The 20,409-nt window shown below is 54.7% G+C and overlaps 1 protein-coding gene across 4 annotated transcripts in view; it reads left to right on the plus strand.

The window, feature by feature from the left end:
- Window positions 1-19,815, plus strand: part of CRACR2A (calcium release activated channel regulator 2A) — a 157,879-nt gene extending 138,064 nt beyond the window's left edge. For all 4 annotated transcript variants that reach the window (XM_032645029.1, XM_032645030.1, XM_032645027.1 and 1 more), the window contains 5 exons: window positions 3,784-3,865; window positions 3,978-4,092; window positions 12,533-12,634; window positions 14,772-14,848; window positions 16,223-19,815. In XM_032645029.1, coding sequence (XP_032500920.1) covers window positions 3,784-3,865; window positions 3,978-4,092; window positions 12,533-12,634; window positions 14,772-14,848; window positions 16,223-16,307 — 461 coding nt within the window. In that variant the 3' untranslated portion in view covers window positions 16,308-19,815. The remainder of the gene's footprint in view (window positions 1-3,783; window positions 3,866-3,977; window positions 4,093-12,532; window positions 12,635-14,771; window positions 14,849-16,222) is intronic.
- Window positions 19,816-20,409: the final 594 nt, after the last annotated feature.

The raw sequence follows: 20,409 nt of genomic DNA on the forward strand, positions 1-20,409 counted from the left end.
CCCTCACCTGAAAAAAATGAGAGATTTGAACCGGGCCAGCCAAGACTGCTTCCAAGCCCAGGGCTCTGTCCAGACCACCTCTGACCCCTGGAGGTCTCACAAGCTGGCCCTCCAAGACAATCCGAGACAAACTTTCCTGCCCCAGAGCCTGCCTGGGGAGAGTCTGGTCTCTTCCTCCAGGATAACCTGAACGGGCCGTTCCTTCCAACTTTCTTCCTACAGATGGGTCTCTTCCCACGACGGTAGGCGCCCTGTTCTTACTGCTGAGCCTCTGCAGTTTCCAAATCCGGAGCCCCCTCCTGCCCCACCCCCCGCCCCATTCCACCCAGAGAATGGGTGCATCCAACGGTGAAGAATCAGGACTCTGATGGGAAGACGGCTCAGAAGAGCCTGGCCTCATGCGGCTGGAAGGGATGGCTAGGAGTGACCCCCGTGTGCCGAGTGTGGTGACACAGGAAACAGCGGCTGCAGAGCTGGACTGGCCCTCCCTGGAGAGTTCCATGGAGTGGCCACAGAACCTGAGGTCGCAGCTCGGGCATAGGCTGTGGGAGCAGGGGAGGGATGCTGCACCCCCAGGGGCGGCCCTCCGGCAGTGCACCTGGTGCCTCTCCTGTCGGTAAAATCAGGGAATCGGGGTCTGCTTACATCTCCAACTGATGCCCCCGAGATGGAAAGCTCTGAAAAAGAGAAAATCAGACTAATTCGCACTCCCCAGGAGGCCAATTATGGAAACACCTACAATTTAGGAAGGGGAAAAATATCAAAGTCTCCAAATCTGGGATGCCCTTCATCGAGCTGTACAAAACGAGCCAGAGTAGCAGCTGGAATTAGCCTCCCCGGCACACGTGTCAGGGCGCTGATGTCACACCAGTCGCCTGGAAGATGCTCCCTTTAAAGACACAGATGAGCCACCGAGTCCTGGGCTCCCGGGGCTCAAGCAGGCCAACCCCTGTCGAGCACAGCAGCCCTGGACCCTCAGCACAGCACCAACAGGGGCGCGGTGGTGCCTTAAAGCTCTCCTCCATCACCGAAGGGACAGCCCCTCATGAGCACGTGACCTGTCCTCGACCTCCGGCTTGTGCGTGAAGTGGCTTCCATGATGCAACAGTCTGTCTTGGGGCGCCCCTGCCTTCCCCACCTTAGCACCAGCGGATCCCTTGTAAAGCAGGTGGGTGGGCCCTGCGGGTGTCCTGGAGACGTCAAACGACGGTTCTTGCAGAACGTTGGAGCTCATTTTGTCAATGAGAAGACGGACTGTTAGAGGCTAAGGCTCTAGAACCCAGGACTCTGAGTCCAGAGCTCTTCCCGAGGCCCCGCCTTGGTTCATGGCCCTGCTTTAAACCAGGGCCCATGGCCCAAGGTGTTTCTTCTGCCCTCTCCTGGGCACCAGTCCGTTGCCATCCCTCTCCTCGACTCCACAGAGAAATCCCGAGAGCCTCCCCTCCGGGACAGCTCGCTAGCACTCCCCGCTCCCAAGCCCTCTTGCTTGGAATGACCTGTCCTGTCCAGAAAGGACGCCCTTCCTGGGGTCCATCACCCACAGCTCTGACCCACACATCCCACACACAGCACACTCCACGGTGACGGGGCCCCCAAGGTCAAGTCTTCATTCAGGAACCACTGAGGTAGCAAGTCGGGGGTCACCTCCACGTGTTTGCCAAACGCTACAGCTGGACGTAAGATCATGGACACCCAACTCCCCTCCAGCACCCCCGTCACACCTCAGTTTACAGATGGGGAAAGCGAAGCCTCCCAGATGGGGGGAAGTCACATCGTCCAGGTCACACCGCTGGTCAGAGGCAGGACTGAGGCAGGAACATGAGGTCTGGGCTCCCGGACCGTTGGAACGGGTGCGGGGTGGGGGGTCTCAGAAATCCCTCTGGTCCCTCGTCACTCTGTACAACCTGCTGGACACTGACACCCCGTGTCCCCCCAAACCCCACTCATCCCTTGGGCTTGTTCGTCTACTTCCCGGCCTGCGGGTCTGAGGCTGCAGGGAGGGGTACCTCGTGGACCAGCGGACACTCGCCAAGCTCCCCGTCCACCAGCAGAGCGATTACCAGTGAGGTCGAGGGACCCAGCCGTCCCTCCACCACCTGCCTTTCCATCAGAGAGAGGGCTCATGCTCGGGGGCTTCAGATCAGGCCCCGAAGGAGTGATGACTGAGGCTGGCTTTCCCCTGGGTTGTTATCAGGCTGTGGGCAGCCCCCTGGCCTCCCAGAGCACAGATGGGGGAAGCCCTACTGCTTTAGCTAAGAAAACACCCTTGGGTTTGGTTTCCATCTGTTCTGATGGGAGCATTTAGCCTTGGACTTTCTAGGTGAAACGGAGCTGCCAGGGACCCCGTGCCCAGGGTACTGCCATGAAAAGAGGAATGAGCCTCAGAACTGGGTTTGCAGCTCACTGAGGCTGCTGACCAGCTTGGGCAAGGCTGGGGTCCTGCTTCTTTATCCTTCTGTGGTTTGGGAAGAGAAGAGGGGTGTGAGGATGGGTACGTGTGTGTGTGTGCATGTGTGTGCAGATAGCAACCCGCACATGGATGTCTCAGGGGAGCGCGGTGAAGAGGGAGAGGTGGCACATGGAAACTGGGGATGCCAAGCATTCTACCAATGGGACACGTCCCTCTTTTCCTCACCCAGACACGCGCATCCTCTCTCCGACTCTCTTCTGTGAGCCCAGGGCCTCTGCAGTCCTGCTAACGTTCTAGGAGCGGATGACCCTCCCATCTCTCCTCCCCTGCCCGGCCCCTCACACACTCGCCTTTGCCTGGAGGCCGTGGCAGGGATGCCCTTTTCCATCAACTGCCTCTTGGTTGCCTGTCTATCAGTCTGTCTGTCTGTCTCTGTCTGGCCAGGCTGCTGTCGCTGTCCCTACCTGAGCCCTCCAGAGTAAGGACCCCAGAGGCTGGGCCTTTTAGAGGTTGGGAGGGGATGCCCTCTGGTTCCAAGATCTGATGCCTTAAGGGGGAAAAACGTTTTAAACCTGGTTGAGCATCTGTGAACGTTCTCACAGGGTGTAGGAGGGAGGAGTGTTTGTTATCAAAGCCCCTGCATGTAGGTCCTCTGTCTGAGGGCTGCTGTGGGACCTGCCTGACCTGCACCCTCTCTCTGGGATCCATGACTCCAGGTAGGGTCACAGCCTAAGAGGGAGGATTGCGAGTGGCTTGATGGCTGGGATTAGGAGCTCTGATTCCATCTTTAGGGGGCTTTGCCTCTGATTCCCGCCCCCACTGCTTTCCTTCTCTTCTGTCCCTCCCTCCACCTGTCAAGCCCTCCCCTCTCGCCCCTCCTCCCCCACCTACCTTTGCATCACCACAGTGGGAGTCTGGAAGTGTGATCCATCCCCCAGGGATATTCGGATTTTACTAGGGAACTTTGAAAAGCATTTTAGGGGGAAAGAAGAAAAGGGAGGGAGTGAGGAAGGAATCTGAGGACAGTCTTTCTGTCGCTTATCTTCCCAAGGAGGGAGTAAATGATAATTCTTTCCGCTGGTAGATTGCTTTTCCATATGTGATCTCATTCGATCCCTAAAGAGGGTCTGGATTACACTGCAGTGAGCAGCCTGCGGTCCAGAAAGGTTCCGTGACTGGATCAAGGTCCCACAGCCAGTCAGTGGCAGAGACAGGACCAGGAGCCAGGTCCCGGGCCTCCCGGTCCAATGCTCTGTCCCGGCGCACACCACCTGTCAGGAGCTGCAAGGCGAGGGCCGCGCCCTCGGGCTGATGGGATTCCGGGCTCGGGCGTGGGTTCCGGACTTGGACCTGATGCTGGGCTCCCCCCACAGGCATCGATTACCGCATGAAGACCGTGCGTGTGGACGACTCGCGGGTGGCCCTGCAGCTGTGGGACACGGCGGGGCAGGAGAGGTGAGGATGGCCCCCCCGCCCCGCCCCCCGGGTAACCCCGCCTCTCCTCTCCCCGCGGGGGCGGGCTGTGGCGGCAGAAGAGGCCGCGCACCTGACCCGGCCCTTTGCGCAGGTATCGCTGCATCACCCAGCAGTTCTTCCGCAAGGCCGACGGCGTCGTGGTCATGTATGATCTCACAGCCAGGCAGTCCTTCCTGGCCGTGCGGCCGTGGCTGAGCAGCGCGGAGGTGAGCTGGGGGCCTACGGGCGGCCCCTCTTCCTGGGCCTGCTGCCCTCTCTGGACACCTGACTCACACCCCACCTACTCCGGGAAAAAACCGGTTCAGGCGTCCATGCGTCAGTCCACCCAAGTGCCCGGCACCAGGCTGGTTACTGGGGACCCAAAGGTGAACATGAGAGGTGCGGTCCCTGCCCTCATGGGGGGAGGGGGCTGGGGGAAGGACACAGGACAAATACCGAGTAAGCCGATAATGGTGTCATTAAGATTGTGAAAAGTGGGGTAGGATTAGGGGAGGGAGTGTCAAGTGTCAAGGATGGATGGGGTCCCAAGGTGTTTAAACTGAGTCACCACCGTCTCTCCTGCATTTTTCTAGCTTCAGGGGGTCCCGCCGTGACCAGCCCAGGACCGTCGTGCTCACGGTTTGGGGGCCTGGGTCACAGCCCTTCGCACGAGGGGAGGCTGATCTGCAATGTGCGGGACCCAGGCTCGCCCCAGAGTCACCTCAGGCTGGGCCCTCGAGACACGGGGCTCCTCCTTGAATTCTGGATTCTCTGTAAGACTCTGCTTTCTCGCTGTTATCCTTGCAACATGCCGCTTTGTAAGCGCTTTTTACTTCCCGACCACCTGCATGTCCTTCTCTGCCACTGAATGCAGATGTCTCAAGGCCAAGGGCAGTGTGCCAAGCCACTTAGTATTTTTTACAGGCCCCGTCCCTCCCGATTCTTTCACAGACAGTCAAATGGTCCCAGCTCCTTCCATCAGCAGGACCCACGCTTTGTTCGTTTATTTGTTCTAAACACTGCCAGGCATTGTTCTGGGGTCTGGGCATCCCAGCACCAGATAAAAGAGACAGTGTTCCTCTCCCCATGGAGCTTATGTTCAACCCTCTGCTCAAGCCCGTAGTCCTTGCCCAGCCCCTTACCGACTCATCAGTCAGGCTGCCACACTGCTATCCAGGACACAGCTGCCAGCCCGGGCCCCTGCTGCCCTCTGCACATCTTTGTCATCGTGACCGGTATTTGGGTCCCACAGTGCTGGGCAGATGTTGGACGCGTGCATGGATGCCGTGTCACCGTGCAGGCAGGATACGGGGGTTGTTCATTTCATTTGTTTCAACCCTAAGATCTGTGCTTCCTCGCACCAAAATCTGTTTCTCTTGAAGTTTGGATTGGATGGGCCACTTCTTTCTCTCCTGTTAATCTACGTCCTTGTCGTTACCAAGAAAAATGAGGAGCAAGAATGGAAGCCGGATGCAAGAGTTTCTCAGAAATTTGCTCGATACAAATTATTTTTCAAAATTATTGCGTCTAAAACACAATAGAGAAAATGTACGTTTTGAAATGCAGTGAATGGCTCTATACTGAGCTAAGAGTGGAGACGGATGGTGGGGTGGTCCGGAAGTGAACCCTCCTCAAACTTTGTAATTTATGACATGATTTTTTTTGTGTGTGTGTCGTACGCGGGCCTCTCACTGTTGTGGCCCCTCCGGTTGCGGAGCACAGGCTCCAGACGCGCGGGCTCAGCGGCCATGGCCCACGGGCCCAGCCGCTCCGCGGCACGTGGGATCCTCCCGGACCGGGGCACGAACCCGTGTCCCCTGCATCGGCAGGCGGACTCTCAACCACTGCACCACCAGGGAAGCCCTATGACCTGATTTTTGATAGCACCAGCAGATTTCTCTTCCTCGCGGAAGTTAAGCACCAGGAGAGACTTCAGGGATGACCTAACCCAGTGGTTTTGAAACTTTCCTCCTTGGAGCCCTGGAACCAGGCTGACCTTTCTCACAGCCAGAGACAGGCAGGGAAGGGTGGTGGTCACAGGTCTGGGCCTTCTCCCCCCACCTAGAACCCCTCTATGACTTTCAGTTTTGCTTCTTGGAAGCTCAGCCACAATTTTGTTAGACAAGAGGGTTTCCCTCTGAAAATCACTGACATAATACAGCCATCTCATTCCAGATGAAGAAATTGAGGCCATGACCCGATCAAGGTCTCCTGTTCTTTTCCCAGCCACAGACATTTAATCGTTCCCCGTTATCTGAACTTTGATAAATGCACAGTGGGGTTTCCACGTGCACTGAACCCGAGGACGCGGGACCTGCAGATCCCGGGCTGGGGGCTGACTGTACCTCGCCATTTTATATAAGGGGCTTGAGCATCCGTGGATTTTGCTACCCGCGGGGGTCCTGGAACCAATCCCTTGCAGATAGGGAGGGACAGCTGTGTACTAGAGCTGGGAAGAGGCAATGCAGATAGTCTGGGCTTAGTAGGGATGGATGGAGAGAAGCTTACACTTTCTACACTTTCTGCCCTCAGTAGGGGGGGCTGTAGTTTCTAAGGCCCCTGTTTTGCAGAGAGCCTGGGATCTAGCCAGGAAGTGGAACGTCTGGTTGAATTGGAAGGTGGTGGTGGAGGTGAAGAAATGTCAGAGGGTCATCGTTGCAGCTTGAAGCATGAGCTTGGCCATTCTGCAGAAAGCTGGGTCGAGCACTGCCTGGCTGGCCTGTTCCTGCCCGGGGTAGGGCTGGGAGGCTTCGCCGGCACGCACCCCGCCAGAGCCACTCCCCGGTGGAAGCTGAGCTGAGATGGCAGATCCACCTGTGGTTAACTCAGAATTATGCCTATGTGGATGGGGCTTCTCTGTATACTTTGTAGTTTGCGTTTTCCTGCTTTAAAATTTTAGCAGAAGGTACCGGTACATTTTAAATGATGATTCCAAACTTAGGTGGACATCAGGATCATTTGTGAAGCTTTCGAACAAAACAGACACCAGGGCCCAAAGAGAACGATTCAGGTCCCGGAAATGCAAAACACACAAAAAACAAAAACAGCAAAAGTCCCCCAGGTGGTTTTGTTTCTCAGCCACCATGGATTCCAGCCTAAACAAGTGCTTCTCAAACTCTAATATGCATGAAGCACCTCCTGGAGACCCGGTTAAAATACAGAGCCTGGGTCAGCAGGTGCGGGCTGGGGCCTGAGATGCTGCATTTCTAACAAGTTCTAACAAGCCAGCGCTGCTGGTCCAGGGACCACACTTCGAGAAGCAAGATTCTAAATCCTTTTCAAAGATGTTTGTAATTTGCGGGGCACAACCCACATACCCAGCCTGCGCCACGCGCTCTGGAGGACTCAGTGTGATGTACCGGTGCAGCAGCCCCAGGGTTCTGCGAGCAGGTGCTGGAGGCTGTCAGGTGGGGTTGTGTGTTGAGGATATGGACCCGTGGCGTCATAAATGCAGTTGTTCTCAAGATTCTTGAAAAGCTAAGTCGTTCTGCCTTGGCAACCAGCCATCAGAGACGTCAGGTGATAGATTAAAACTTGACACCTAATTGGATCGGAGGGGAACTGAAAATAATCAGCCCTTGATGTTTGTGGCACACCTTGAATTTCCGTAGCACTCCCAGCGCTTCGCCAGCCCCTTGCCAGAAGGGAGGGTGGAGGGGGAGCTTTAATAACAGGCTTTGGGTTCAGAAGCCTTATTATTAAGTGAATGGTGGCCAGCTGTTCCCAGCGCCCCTTCCCCCATCAACCTGAAAAGCCGTACCCAAGGAAAGGGCTGACATTGCCACGGATTATACACGGCAAAGACTGACTCCTAGGTCGCGACGGGCAGGAACAGCGGCTGGGGAGGCGTGGAGTTCCCTGCAAAGGACATTCTCATCGTCCCAGCCTAGCCACCGCCTGGCCGTGAAACGTGGGCCAGTCACTCCATGGAGGGGTGGACCAGAGGGTCTGGAAGGTTCCTCCTGGCCCCCGCGCTCTATAGGGTCTGGCACTCGACTCTCTGGGGGGCCGGGATGGAGCAGGTGTGTGTGTGGATGGGAGAACCCTGCCAGCCCAGAGGGAACCGAATGCCTTGGGCACAAGAGAAGGGGCGACTGTTCTGCCTTATGAGATGTCCTGCCCCACAGCCCCTCCTCTCCCACCTCAGCACCTTTACCTGGCCCGCAGGTCTCCTGCAGGAAAGACCCAAGCGGTGCCCACACATGCTCTGTGCTGATTCTCCCGCCATTTAGCTTTCCTGTGCACGTCCAGGGAATCAAAGCAGTTAGACCTTCCTACCGACTCAGCATCCCCCACCCTCCTGACCACCACATCTCGGCTGCGTGGTGCTGGTTTAACCAGTCCAATCTAGAGGAGAAACTAAGGGCCCCATGTTTAGACCGTCAGGCTCTAAGGGCCCCATGTTTAGACCGTGAGGCACCCTGGACATCTGAAGACTTTGGGGCCTGTGTCAGGTAGAGAAGATAGGATATGGTACAAGCCCGATGGGCTGGTATTCCTCCCGAATCCAGATGTTTGGTCTGCAATGTCTGCAGTCCTGGCGTGTTAACTTCTCGTCTGGATCTTTCTGTCATCCTCAGGGGCACTGTCCTGTTAGGCCTGTACATCAAGGAAGTGGCATCTGACCCAAGTCATCAACCAGCAAGACCAGTGCCTCTGAGCCAGAAAAAAACCATGGAGATTAATCTCACGTAGCCTCTTGTTTTATAGCTCTGCAGCTTTCCTCTCCCTTCCTGGACGGCTGACTGGCTCTCACTCTGTGATCTTTGCCACCGGTGACAATGTACAGCACACGGCAAAAAATAGCGTTTGATTTTTCTTTTCACCACGTTCCGAGCTGAGCTCAAAGTGCTGGCGGTTGAGAACGAACTACGCAAATAAATCTTGTTTTGACTCATCGTCCGGGGGGGCGGATAAATATGGAAACCCCCAATATATAATTTTGCAGTCATTTTCTTCTGAGCATAAATGCGTGCTTTAACGTGCTGAGAAATTTTTTTGTTCTGCCTCTGGAGAAATAGCAGCACTAAGTGCTTTTTCTTGCCTCCTAAAAAATAGATGTTAACACACACGCACACACGCACATGCGTACACGCACGCACACGCGTACACGCACGCACGCGCGTACACACACGCACACGCGTACACACACGCACGTACGCACACGCGTACACACACGCACGCACGCACGTACACACACGCACACGCGTACACACACGCATACACACGCGTACACACACGCACGCGCGTATGCACAGCAACCAACCAAATGCAACAGCTGCACGTCCTGAGCTGAAAGCCAGCCCTTGCTCTGAGTTGACAGCTTCTGTAAGCGAAAGTCAGAGACGGGGAATCTTTTGAATTTCAGCAAGTCTGTCTTCCACGAAGTTCAAGTTCAGAGAAAGGCAACTGAAGTGGTGGAAGGTGGACAGGCTTGCTTGTGTGTCAGACCAGCTCTGGAGCCCACCTCACAGCTCAGGGAAGAGGGAAGGAAGAGAGGAGGGATCCGGGTGGGTCCCACGGAGAGACGTGGCAGAGCCAGACAGAGCCTGGGCCTCCTGCACAGAGCCTGTGCCCAGCCCGGGAGCTGCCCTCAGACCTGTCCCTCGGACCTGGTGTGCCCATGGGACTTTAGCAACATCTATAAAAATGTCTACAGGGCTTCCCTGGTGGCGCAGTGATTGGGATTCCGCCTGCCAATGCAGGGGACGTGGGTTCGTGCCCCGGTCCGGGAAGATCCCACATGCCGCGGAGCGGCTGGGCCCGTGAGACATGGCCGCTGAGCCTGCGCATCTGGAGCCTGTGCTCCGCAACGGGAGAGGCCACGACAGTGAGAGGCCCGCGTACCGCAAAAAAAAAAAAAAAAAATGTCTGCAGACATTGGGTGGCCTTAGACTTAGTCACCAAAGGAGGTGCCTTTGGACTTTTAAAAGTAAGTGTGGCTTCATCTGGTGGATAATTATGAGCCCCTTTGTCCAAGCAGCGGACAGGCCAACACCCTCGTTAAGTAGGTGAATGATGTAAAGTGTGGGCAAAAAGCTCACGTCTCGAGGTTCAAGTCGGAGAGGACCATGAAGCCCCCAGCCCAGCCCCAGTGCCTCCTGTGTCGAAGGGTGACCTGGGGCCGGGGTGAGGGTGCCTCGCTGCCTGCAGTGGGTAGCACATGCACGCCCTGGCCTTATGTGTGTTCTCACTTATTTTTGCCACGTCTTTGGAGATAGGCCTGATTCTCCTACATCAGCACAGACCAGGGCCCTGGGAGGGGAGACGAAGGGTCCAGAGAGTTTGTATAAGAGGGGAACATTGCAAAGGGCAGAAAACTACCGCTCCAGCTGGGGTCTGGGCTTTTTTTTCCTGCTCCTTCTAAGCTCTTTTATTTTTATTTTCTTAGCCAGGAAGCACTTTAGGAAGGAAGACTGCCTCTCCTTTTCCAAGAGGCAGCCCGGCTGCTCATGGTGCGGGGCCCAGATGCTGGGCTGACTGTTCCTACCTCATCCTATTTGGTCGTTCAGGACCTGGCATCCCCTTTACAAGGGAGGAACAAGCCATCGCCCATAACAAGTAATACCAGGTTCCAGGCTAGAATCCCACCCTGGGATTTCAAGTCTGATGCTCTTATTTTCAGAGCATTTCCATGTCAAGAAATCCCACCAGCCTTAGTCATTCCTCACACATCAATCTACAAATATCTCTCTCGCGCGTGTGCTGCAAATAGCAAGTCTTCTGGCCCACATTCCTGATTCTTCCCCTTTTCTTCCTTTTGTGTGAAAAACTCTTCACACAAGTTTCTGCGGCACAGCACAGGTGGGGAGCGGGGTATTCCCAGTACCCGCAGTCCGGTTAAGAGGGAGCCTTATGGTCCACGCACGTAGCCATCAGTGGGTTTCTTACTTGCAGATAACTGGAATATGGCCAAGTCTACCCAACACATCCACCACCACGTGCACAAGTCAGTCTACTGCTGAGGGGCGCTGTAAGATCTTGGGCCTCTGAGTCATCGTCACGAGTGTTCATTACCGTCTCACCACGAATATGTGGAAATACTGCCTTTAGAGAGTTCCGGTTAATGAGACACTAAATAGCAGAGAGGTCACTGGAAATAGTAATTCAGAGCGAAGATTAGAGAAAGGTGGCCCCGTACACTAAAGGGTGGGTGCTCAGAACGCTGACTTCGTTGGGTGCTCCTTTGGATTCTCTGAGCTTTAACATTCTCATTTAATACGTGAGAGGCTCTTCACTACTGAACTACAGTAAAAATGAATGTGTAGGGCTTCCCTGGTGGCGCAGTGGTTGAGAGTCCGCCTGCCGATGCAGGGGACGCGGGTTCGTGCCCCGGTCCGGGAAGATCCCACATGCCGCGGAGCGGCTGGGCCCGTGAGCCGTGGCCGCTGAGCCTGCGCGTTCGGAGCCTGTGCTCCACGACGGGAGAGGCCACAACAGTGAGAGGCCCGCGTACCAAAAAAAAAAAAATGTGTAGATTGAGGAACCACGGAGGCTTCATTTCAAATGTGATGCTATTTAAACCCAAAACAGGTGACCTGTCAGATGGACCATGGACATTTATTTGACGGGGTCTAGGGTAAAGCAGACGAACTGTTGGCGAAAGTAGCCACCGGCAGGCTTCTGGTGTCCCACGGCCTTCCCTACTTAGTGACACAGAACTGCAGCGAATAACTATTTATTACCAAATTATGATTAAAAGCCCCTCATTAAATATCTCACAAAGCAAAAATAACAACCTGCGTAAATGTGAACATTACCATATTGACTCACTCAGTAGCTATGCGTCCTGGGCCCTTGGGGTGCAAAGACCCTGGGGTGCAGGGACCCTGGGGTGTAGGGACCCTGGGATGCAGGGATCCTGGGGTGCGAAGACCCTGGGGTGCAGGGACCCTGGGTGCAGGGACCCTGGGGTGCAAAGACCCTAGGGTGCAGGGACCCTGGGTGCAGGGACCCTGGGGTGCAGGCCCCTGGCTGATATGACACAGGACACAGCCCCTGGAGGAGTAAGTAGGGTTGAGCCCTGGAATAAACCTGTTCTTCTGGCCCATGAAGTACGACTGCTGTGGCTCCCATTCTTCCAGATCAGGGCTCCTTCAGAGCCAGGGCACCCAGGACAGGGGTCCCCATGGGGTGACCTCCAGGGAGGCACATGACAGTCATGTATCACGTGCTGTGGACCCAGCCCTCGGGGAGTTACGTGCCCAGTTCAAGGCCGCAGGAGGTACACTGCTGACCGTGCAGCTCCTGGGCCTCCTCAGAAGCCCCTTGAGCAACTCCTTGTTCACTCTGGTCACATCGATCAAGTATGATCACCTGGGGATGCCCTCGGGGGCTCCGTACGGACACCTATTGTACCAGTGCCAGCTGTGCCCTGTCCTGCTCCCAGTGCCAGGTCACGGGGAGCGGGGTAAAGGGGGGATCCCTGCACTGAGAGGGCTGGGAGGCACCCAGAGACAACCTTGAGCACCTTGCAGAAGCCCGGCAAACTGGGGCTCTGGGAGATGGTGGTCCCCTCTGTGCTTTGGGGTGACTCTGCTACCACCAGCCTCTGTGGCAGCAGGGGGTTCGCAAGCTAGTCTGTGTCTTTGCAGCCAGTGTTTCCACCTGCCCTTCCGGTTCTCCTTAAGGATGCTTCTCTCAGTTGGGGGATTATCTGTTCCGCAGGAAGCCGTGGGAGACCGCATTCCCGTTCTTCTGCTGGGCAACAAAGTTGACAACGAGAAGGAGCGGGAAGTGCCGCGGGGCCTGGGAGAGCGGCTGGCCAAGGTGAGGGGCAAGCATGCCCGTCTCTCTGGACAGGGAGGGACCCCAAGGGGAGTCGGACATGTACCCCAGAGCCGGGCTGGGACCCTTCTCTGGGAGCTCCCTGTGAAGTCAGCAGGCGGGCTGGGTGGTGTCCCGGCATCGTGGGGCTGGTCCAACTGCCGCACGTGGAAGTTTCCGCAGAGAACTTGACTCAGGTGTGGGGAATTTCCCAGACTCTCTTCTTTGGAACTCAGAACTATGAATCCTCAGATAGTAGGAGGTTACTTATTTCAGTCCCCCCAGCTGATTCTTGAATCCCATCATCTGTGTTTCCCTACTTGGTTGCCTTCAGGGATGAAACACTCACTGCCTGTCGGGCAGCGTGCTCTTCCTTGGGCAGCTCTGTTAGAGCATCCATCCTTCCTACCGAGACTGAGCGTCCAAGCTGCAAACTCCAGATAAATTCAGGGTGGGCGCTGCAAAGCCAGCCATTAAAATGAGCATCCACCCTCTTGCCCAAGCAGGGAACTGTCGCGGCGTGATGGCAATCAGGCAGCAACAAAAGCCATGCTCGCTCCTTGCTTCCTCTACTGCCTCAGAGTGGTTTTCGGGGAACTGTGTGTCTGGGGAGATAGGGCTTCCCAGCCCCAGGGTTCCATAATTCTCAGTGTGCTTTGCTCCAGACGGGGACTCGGGACCTCAGAGGCTAGGAAGGCAGGCACAGGTGGTGAAACTCAAGAAGAAAGTCCCACAGCTGCATGTCCACGGGCTGCATCCACAATTCCCAGTCCAAGGAGCTCTGAGCACAGAGGTTTTTGCATTGCGTTTGGCAGAAAAATCCTGACCGGAACCGATGTGAGGCTATTTATGGGTTTTGTTTACCTCACTTTGAATAAATATTCAAATATTTCACTGAAGAATTATTAATATATTTGATTATAGCCTGCTATCCCAGATCCACAGAGGCTATTATATAATATGTATTATAGACAAGTATTCACTTTCTAAAACTCAAAAATTCTGGATTCCAAAATACATCTGGATCCAAGGTTTTTGATTAAGGAACTGCAGACCTGTGTTTTTAGTTTATCATCCCATTTTCTTTTCTTTTCTTTCTTTCTTTCTTTTTCTGTCTTTCTCTCTTTCTCTCTTCCTTTCTAGTGGAAAAAAACCCTGTGGCTCCGAGAAGTTAAGTGATTTATTCAAATTATCACCCGGCCCCAGGGGTGGGGTCAGGACTCGAAGCTGGAAGGCAAATCACGTCTCCCAGTTCTAGGTCCTGCGTGCGGCCCACACCCACACAGAGCCTTAAACCTTCCACAGATGGAAGGGGAGTCAGGACCCAACCGAGGCGTGCAGGGACCAGACCAGGTGAAGGCAGAGGATGGAGCTGGGCCAGCGTTCGCGGGGCCTCCTGATCTGCAACCACAGAAGTGTCTGCACTCAGCTACCCGTCTCCCCAGGGCGTCAGCCTCCAGGGCTCATGCCAGATGCCATTAGCATTGTCATTAAGGAAGCAGGAAACCTATTAATGGGAGTGATAAGTGGAATAAGATGGGCCTTGGCCATGACACCCCTACCTCCACTCTCACAGTACAGCTTCTGCCTACCAAAGTGATGGACAATTGTCCCGTGGCGCCAGTGCGGACGGTGCGGGCAGCCGGCGTATTAATTAACTGGTGTATGAATTAACTGTGCCCATGTCGTGCGGAAAGCAGGCTGCTGGGAGCCCCGCTGTGACCCGAACAGGCCCACCGCCATTCGTACCCTCCTGAGCCTCAGTTTCCCTGCCTGTAAAGTGGGACGGATGTTGCCCACCCTGGCCTCTGTGTCTCGGCTTGCATCACAGGCTGGTGTGAAAAGAAAGGAGCCCGTACATCCCGGACAGCAATTCCACAAAGTGTAAAACACAAAGGCAGCAGTGTAGGTCCTATTGTTTTATAGCTGTCACGGCTCCCCGAGAGGTAGTTCCAGAGCCTGCATCAGTCAGGGAGCAGGAGGGACAGAAATCAAGCTGGTACAGAGTGGGGAGGGGACGACACAAGGAAGTGAGGATGTGGTAAGTGCAGAGGGGCATTCTCCCACGCCCCCCATGCCTCCCTCCAGCCCCCCCCCCCCCGCCATATTCTCCTTCATGCCCTCTGTTCTCTGATTCCAGGAGCACAACCTGATCTTCTACGAATGCAGTGCCTATTCCGGTCACAACACCCAAGAGTCCATGCTCCATTTGGCCAGGTAAAGAGACACCACTCAGCCGATCCCTCTGTCCATCTGAGCCATCTGGGTAGAGCGGCTGGAGGCCTAGGCCTTTGTGTGGGACCCCAGGGGTGAGGGACAGCCCTCTGAAACACAGTGACAAAAAGAAAGCCTCGTTGCCTGTCACCCCGCCCGCCCCCCAACTGCAGTCTTCTTCTGAGCCTTAAAGCCTGCTTTTTTCCCAGGGATCCTCTATTTAAATGCAAATCCTCCTGGGAAAGGTCAGATCAGAGGCCCCTCCATGCTGTCTAATATTTTAGCAGGGATTAGTTGGCAGCCAGCTGAGTTATACTATGGGCTCCTGGGGGAGGGGGAGGGGGACCCAAGGAGAGGGGCTGTGGTGGGGGACACAAAGGCACCCGAGAGGACAACACTCAAAAGATCGGTCCCGAAAGCCTCTGCCTACACTGAGAGTAAAGAAACAGAACCACACAAGCCCCATTTCAATCCTTGGGCAATTCACTCATTCATCCATCTAGGCATCCATCCACCCCTCCATCTGTCCCTCCATCCATCCCTCCATCCATCTGTCCATCCATCCAGCCGGCAAATACTGACTAGCGCTCATTTTGCGCTCAGCCTTCATCTTGGGGCATCTAAAAAATATTTTTATTTGAGTAACTAAGAGCTCAGGACAACTTCTTCAATGCACTGGAGAGGCGCTGGAGTTATGGAAGACGTAGGGAGCTATGGGGAAAATTCTAGGGTTTTCTCTGCCACTGATTCCCGGGGCAAGTCACCCTGCCTTTCTGAGCTTTGCCCCCAGCGTAGGAACATCCATCGTATTTTCCCTGCCCACTCAAGGGTTGTTGTGAAAATCAGAAGACATGCTTCAGGTGAAAGCTCTTGGAAGGTATAAAGCAGGGATAAGATACTTAAGGCTATTTTTAATCCTTCACCTCTTATAGTTAATCTGGAGCTGTGCTCATGCGGGAAGCCCCACCATAAAGTTAATAACCAATAGATATAATTTCTGAGCCTCTGCTGTGTGCTGGGTACTGTGATAGGCTGCAGAGACAAAAGATACAGTCTCTGCCATCAGCACCTCACTCTCTGCTGAGGGAGCCAGACAGAAGCAGTGCATTACACCCAGTGATGGGGCTATAATGGAGAAAGGATCCACATGCTATCAGCGCATCAGGGGAGACTTCCTGGAGGAGGTGTTATGAAGGACGCATATTGACTACACTGGCTTTACAAATTATAGTCGTGTACCTGTGCTCGCCGGGGGAGACTTGGAGGACTCTCTGATGCTCTGGGGAGGGTGGGTCCCTCCTCATGACCCAGATGGCCTGTAACCTGAGGTACCTAGCAGCTTCTCTGCTGCTGACACTCTACCTTCCCCTCTCCCAGGATCCTCAAGGAACAAGAAGACACAGTGAGGGAGGACACCATTCAGATTGACCGCCCCGCCAAGAAGAAAGCCTGCTGCGGCTGATACGGGTCCCCTAGGACTCCCACCCAGGCCTGAGGCCACAGGGCCTACCCTGCATCCTGCACAGATGCCCTCACCAGGGCCCACCCAGACCTTTATCCTTGTCAGCGAGGTCCCCCACCCCAAAGGAAGGAAAACACATCCCGTCAGGAAAGCTGCTCTTGGAGCATCTTGGGGTCTTTCTCCCCCTTCTCTGTCTAGAACCAGTTGCCTATTCCTTTCTTGTTTCTCCCCCCAGCTTGGTTTCCTGGGGAAACAACAGATGGGCTTTTCCAGAGAAGCCATCACATGCCTTTCCCACCTCCCTTCTCGCCCCCTGCCCTTAGGAGCCTCGGCACTGAGGTTGCCATGGCAACTAAGCAAGGCGGACTTGCTGCTTCCTGTAGGCCAAAGACACAGCACTGGGGCAGCTGGTCTGGCCTTGGAGCCTGTTCTCTGGACGGCAGTGGGATACCCTCGGCAGGTGCTTCGTGGACGTTGAGATGCCCGCGGGTGTTGAGAAAAGCGCACTGGGGCACCTGCATCCTGTCCCAGCCTCTCCACCCGCTGGTCCTGCTCCTTCCCAAGCTTCCGGGCCCCTCCTCTCTCAGCAGCCACCATGCCTCCAGTATTTGTCCCCTCGGGTTCTCTGAAGCCATGCCTTCTAAAAACCACAGGCTTTGCTCCCCGCCGCCCACCCAGACCCCTGACGCCAAGGTGGAGTGTGGGATAAAGGTACGCCTGGGGTCAGGGAGTGGCTTACTAACTGCTTGACTTCGATGAGGAGATGAAAAGAGAACCAGGGCAACAAAACCATCTGTTGCTAAACAGAGAGGCCGTGTCTGAGGGTATAAATAAGTATATATAGCTGTGTAAAAGCCGTTTTCTAAATGTTTCTCAAAATAGCTCTTCAGCATTTGTACACGATGATTAACAGGGTAGATTGACAGGCGGGCAGGGAGGCCCAACGCCAGGTCCGCAGTTACTGATTTCACTTTATGTTACTTTTTTCTAGAAGGCTCTATTTTCTTTTTAAAGTGTGGCTGTGATGTGACATTTTGCTGGGGTCTGAGCGTGAACAGAGGGTAGCTGTCGGCCTTGGCACCCCTGTGAGGTCCCCGGCACCGGGCACTTGCATGGAGGGGACTGATCTGGGCCCGTGTGTGGGCCCGTCCGCTAGGTGGTGAGGTCCCAACCCCTGGCAGCGCTCCAGCGTCACTGGCTGGTGTCCAGGGGGTTGGCAAGGGCACTCTTGCCCTGGCTGGGAGTTTGGATGCGATGACCATAAATATCACTGCCTATGACCGTTCTAGGGCTAGACCCAGGCCCCCCGTAGGAAAGTGGGTGATGTCCACGTGCGGTGGGGCATGCAGGAAGAAAGGGAGCAGAAAGTATCCACGGGCCTCCAAGAAGATGATTCAAGACACCTGCACACAGCCAGCCCGACTGCGGGGCGGGAGGGAAAGCCACCGGCCAGAGCTCCCAAGGTTATTCCTGTGGCCTCTTTCCCAAACCAGCCTCAGGGTCAGAGCCCATGGGCCACAAGCAAGCGCTAGCCGCCACGTGCAGACTTCTCTCTCTCGTCCAGCCTTTGCAGGCCCCTGGGAGCCCACAGAGGTGGGGGACAAAAGCCAGCACTGGGCACCAGGAGGTGCCCAGGACCTTGGGCAAGCCTGCTCCCTCCCGGGCCCCCGTCGCATCAGTAAAATAAGGGGTGGGCTGTTTCATGCTTCAGGTTCTTCCTGTTCAGAGGGCTTGTGTCTAACTTATGCTGGCCCCCAGTCCAGGTGTGAAGGGACCCACAGGAAGCTCCTTTCCCTAAGAGAGGGCACTGCTGATGGTCTCACTAGTGGGATGGGTCACCCAGAAGTGGCTCTCCAATGTCTGTGTGTGTGCATGTGGAGGGCAGGCAGAAGAGAGGGGACAGCATGGAGAAAGTGAACAAGCTCTCCCACTTCTGACAAAAAACAGAGATGTCAACGGGACTCATGGGGCCAACAGGCTGTAGCCGGGGCTCCCTAAGCCCACAGGTGCCTGTGTACCCAGACAGTAGTCCCTGGCTTGGGTTTCGAGCAGGGTGGGCTGACCCTAGTGCCTGGCCTTCCGGCATGTTGGGTAAATCCCCACGAACCCTCAAAGATCCAGGCAGAAAGAGGGGCAGGAAGGGTCGTTAGGCCTCTGCTGCTTCCTTCTCCAACCCCACCTGAAAAAAAAAATGGCAGAGAGGGACCTCAGAGAGACTCTCAGAAGTTCTGTGTCCCTGGGTCTCAGCTGCCCCTTCCCTCCCTATTCCTTTGAAGCAACCCCAGTGGCCGCCAGCCCGGCCCAGAGCCTAGCACCGCGTGTCAGAAAGCCTCCTAGCTCCACCCCCTTGCTGCTGGCATGACCCTGAGCAAGTCCCTTAAGTAGGTTTCCTGTCTGTCTGTAGACGGGAGGTCTCCATGTCTACCTCACAGGGATGTTTAGGGATCACGGAAGGCAGTGCGTGTGAAGTGCCCAGGACACATAGGTGCTGACAAGGAGGGGCTGTGGTCATGGTCAAGGTCGAGTTTCTGCCCAGACCCCTTGCCTTGCCTCAGTTTCAGATTTCGCGGCAGCTAACACTAAGCGTCCTCCCGTAACTGGGAACTGCACGGACACCACCTCGTTTGTGCGCCTGCTTGTCCAGCCCATTCCCCCGGCTTCTGAGCTTGTGTCCGGCACTGCCTCTTGGCCCTGCCTGTCTTTGTCCTGCGGGTTTCCTGGTTCTCCAGTCGGGCCCACGTCCCACCACTCTCCCTCCCTGCCGTGGTTCTCCCGGACTCAGCCCGTTCCGGTGCTCACCCAGGGATGCTCTGTGCTCGTCGGCATCCCTGGCCCCATGCTCGCTCCCCGATTCCGATTCCTTGGGCTTCTCCCGGGTCTGCTGCTGCCTTCACCCTGAGTGGCCACCACGAGCTCCATCACCACACCGACAGCCCTGTCGCTTTGCTCCTCTGTCCCGCACTTATTGCCCCTCACAGCCCCTCTGGGGTCTTTTCTGTTCCTCTGTGATACCCCGACTTTCTCCCACTCTCCCCGCCCTGTACTCTTTCCCCGGTGTTCATACCTCTGCCCAATTTTGGAGTCCCCTCCCCCCTTCTCTCCCCCAGGCCCACAGGCGGCGTCTGCATCCTCCATCATAAATGGCTCAACCCTTTGTCTCTGTCATGAGTGGTCACTGCTCCAAAGGGTCTTAAACCAATTTCAGCTAAGGTGTTAATGCCAGTGGTGTTCAGGGCCATATTGATACTTTAACAAAGAACTCTAAAGGAGAGAAAACTTTAACTCAAAGAATAAATCCTTAGTGCTAGACTATTAAGCACCCCAGTGAGTCATGGGGTCAAATATTTAGGACAGAGCTGCTTCTCCTGTACTCCTCTTAAAGATCTCAGTTTGCTTCATGTACTCTGGGCTCTATTTCTAAGTCCTTATATATTTTTAAAAATGTTTATTGGAGTATATAGTTGATTTAAAATGTCGTGTTAGTTTCTGTATACAGTAAAGTGAATCAGTTATACCCTATACATATATCCACTCTTTTTTAGGTTATTTTCCCATATAGGTCTTTACAGAGTATTGCGTGAGTTCCTTGTGCTCTACAGTAGGTCCTAAGTAGTCATCTATTTTATATATAGTAGTAGTGTGTATATGTCAATCCCAGTCTCCTGATTTATCCCTCCCTTGGTAACCATAAGTTTGTTTCCTACATCTGTGACTCCTTGGTAACCATAAGTTTGTGTTCTACATCTGTAACTCTATTTCTGTTTTGTAAGTAAGTTCATTGGTACTCTTTTTTTCAGAATCCACATATAAGCGATGTTATATGATATTTGTCTTTCTCTGTCTGACTTACTTCACTCACTTGTATGTTTATAATGGTATCTCTTCTTGAGGAATTGACCCTTTATCATCATAAAACGTGCTGCTTTTTCTTTAGTCACAATTTTTGCCTTAAAGTCTGTTTTGTCTGATGTTAGTACAGCCGCTCCAGCTCTTTTGGTTGATACATCTTCTCTGCCCTTTTACCTTCAACCTATTTGTGCCTTTGAATCTAAAGTGGTTCTCTTGTAGACAGCATGTAGCTGGATCACGTTTTAAAATCTTT

The sequence above is a fragment of the Phocoena sinus genome, chromosome 10 (assembly GCF_008692025.1).
Source record: "Phocoena sinus isolate mPhoSin1 chromosome 10, mPhoSin1.pri, whole genome shotgun sequence".
Lineage (NCBI taxonomy): Eukaryota > Metazoa > Chordata > Mammalia > Artiodactyla > Phocoenidae > Phocoena > Phocoena sinus.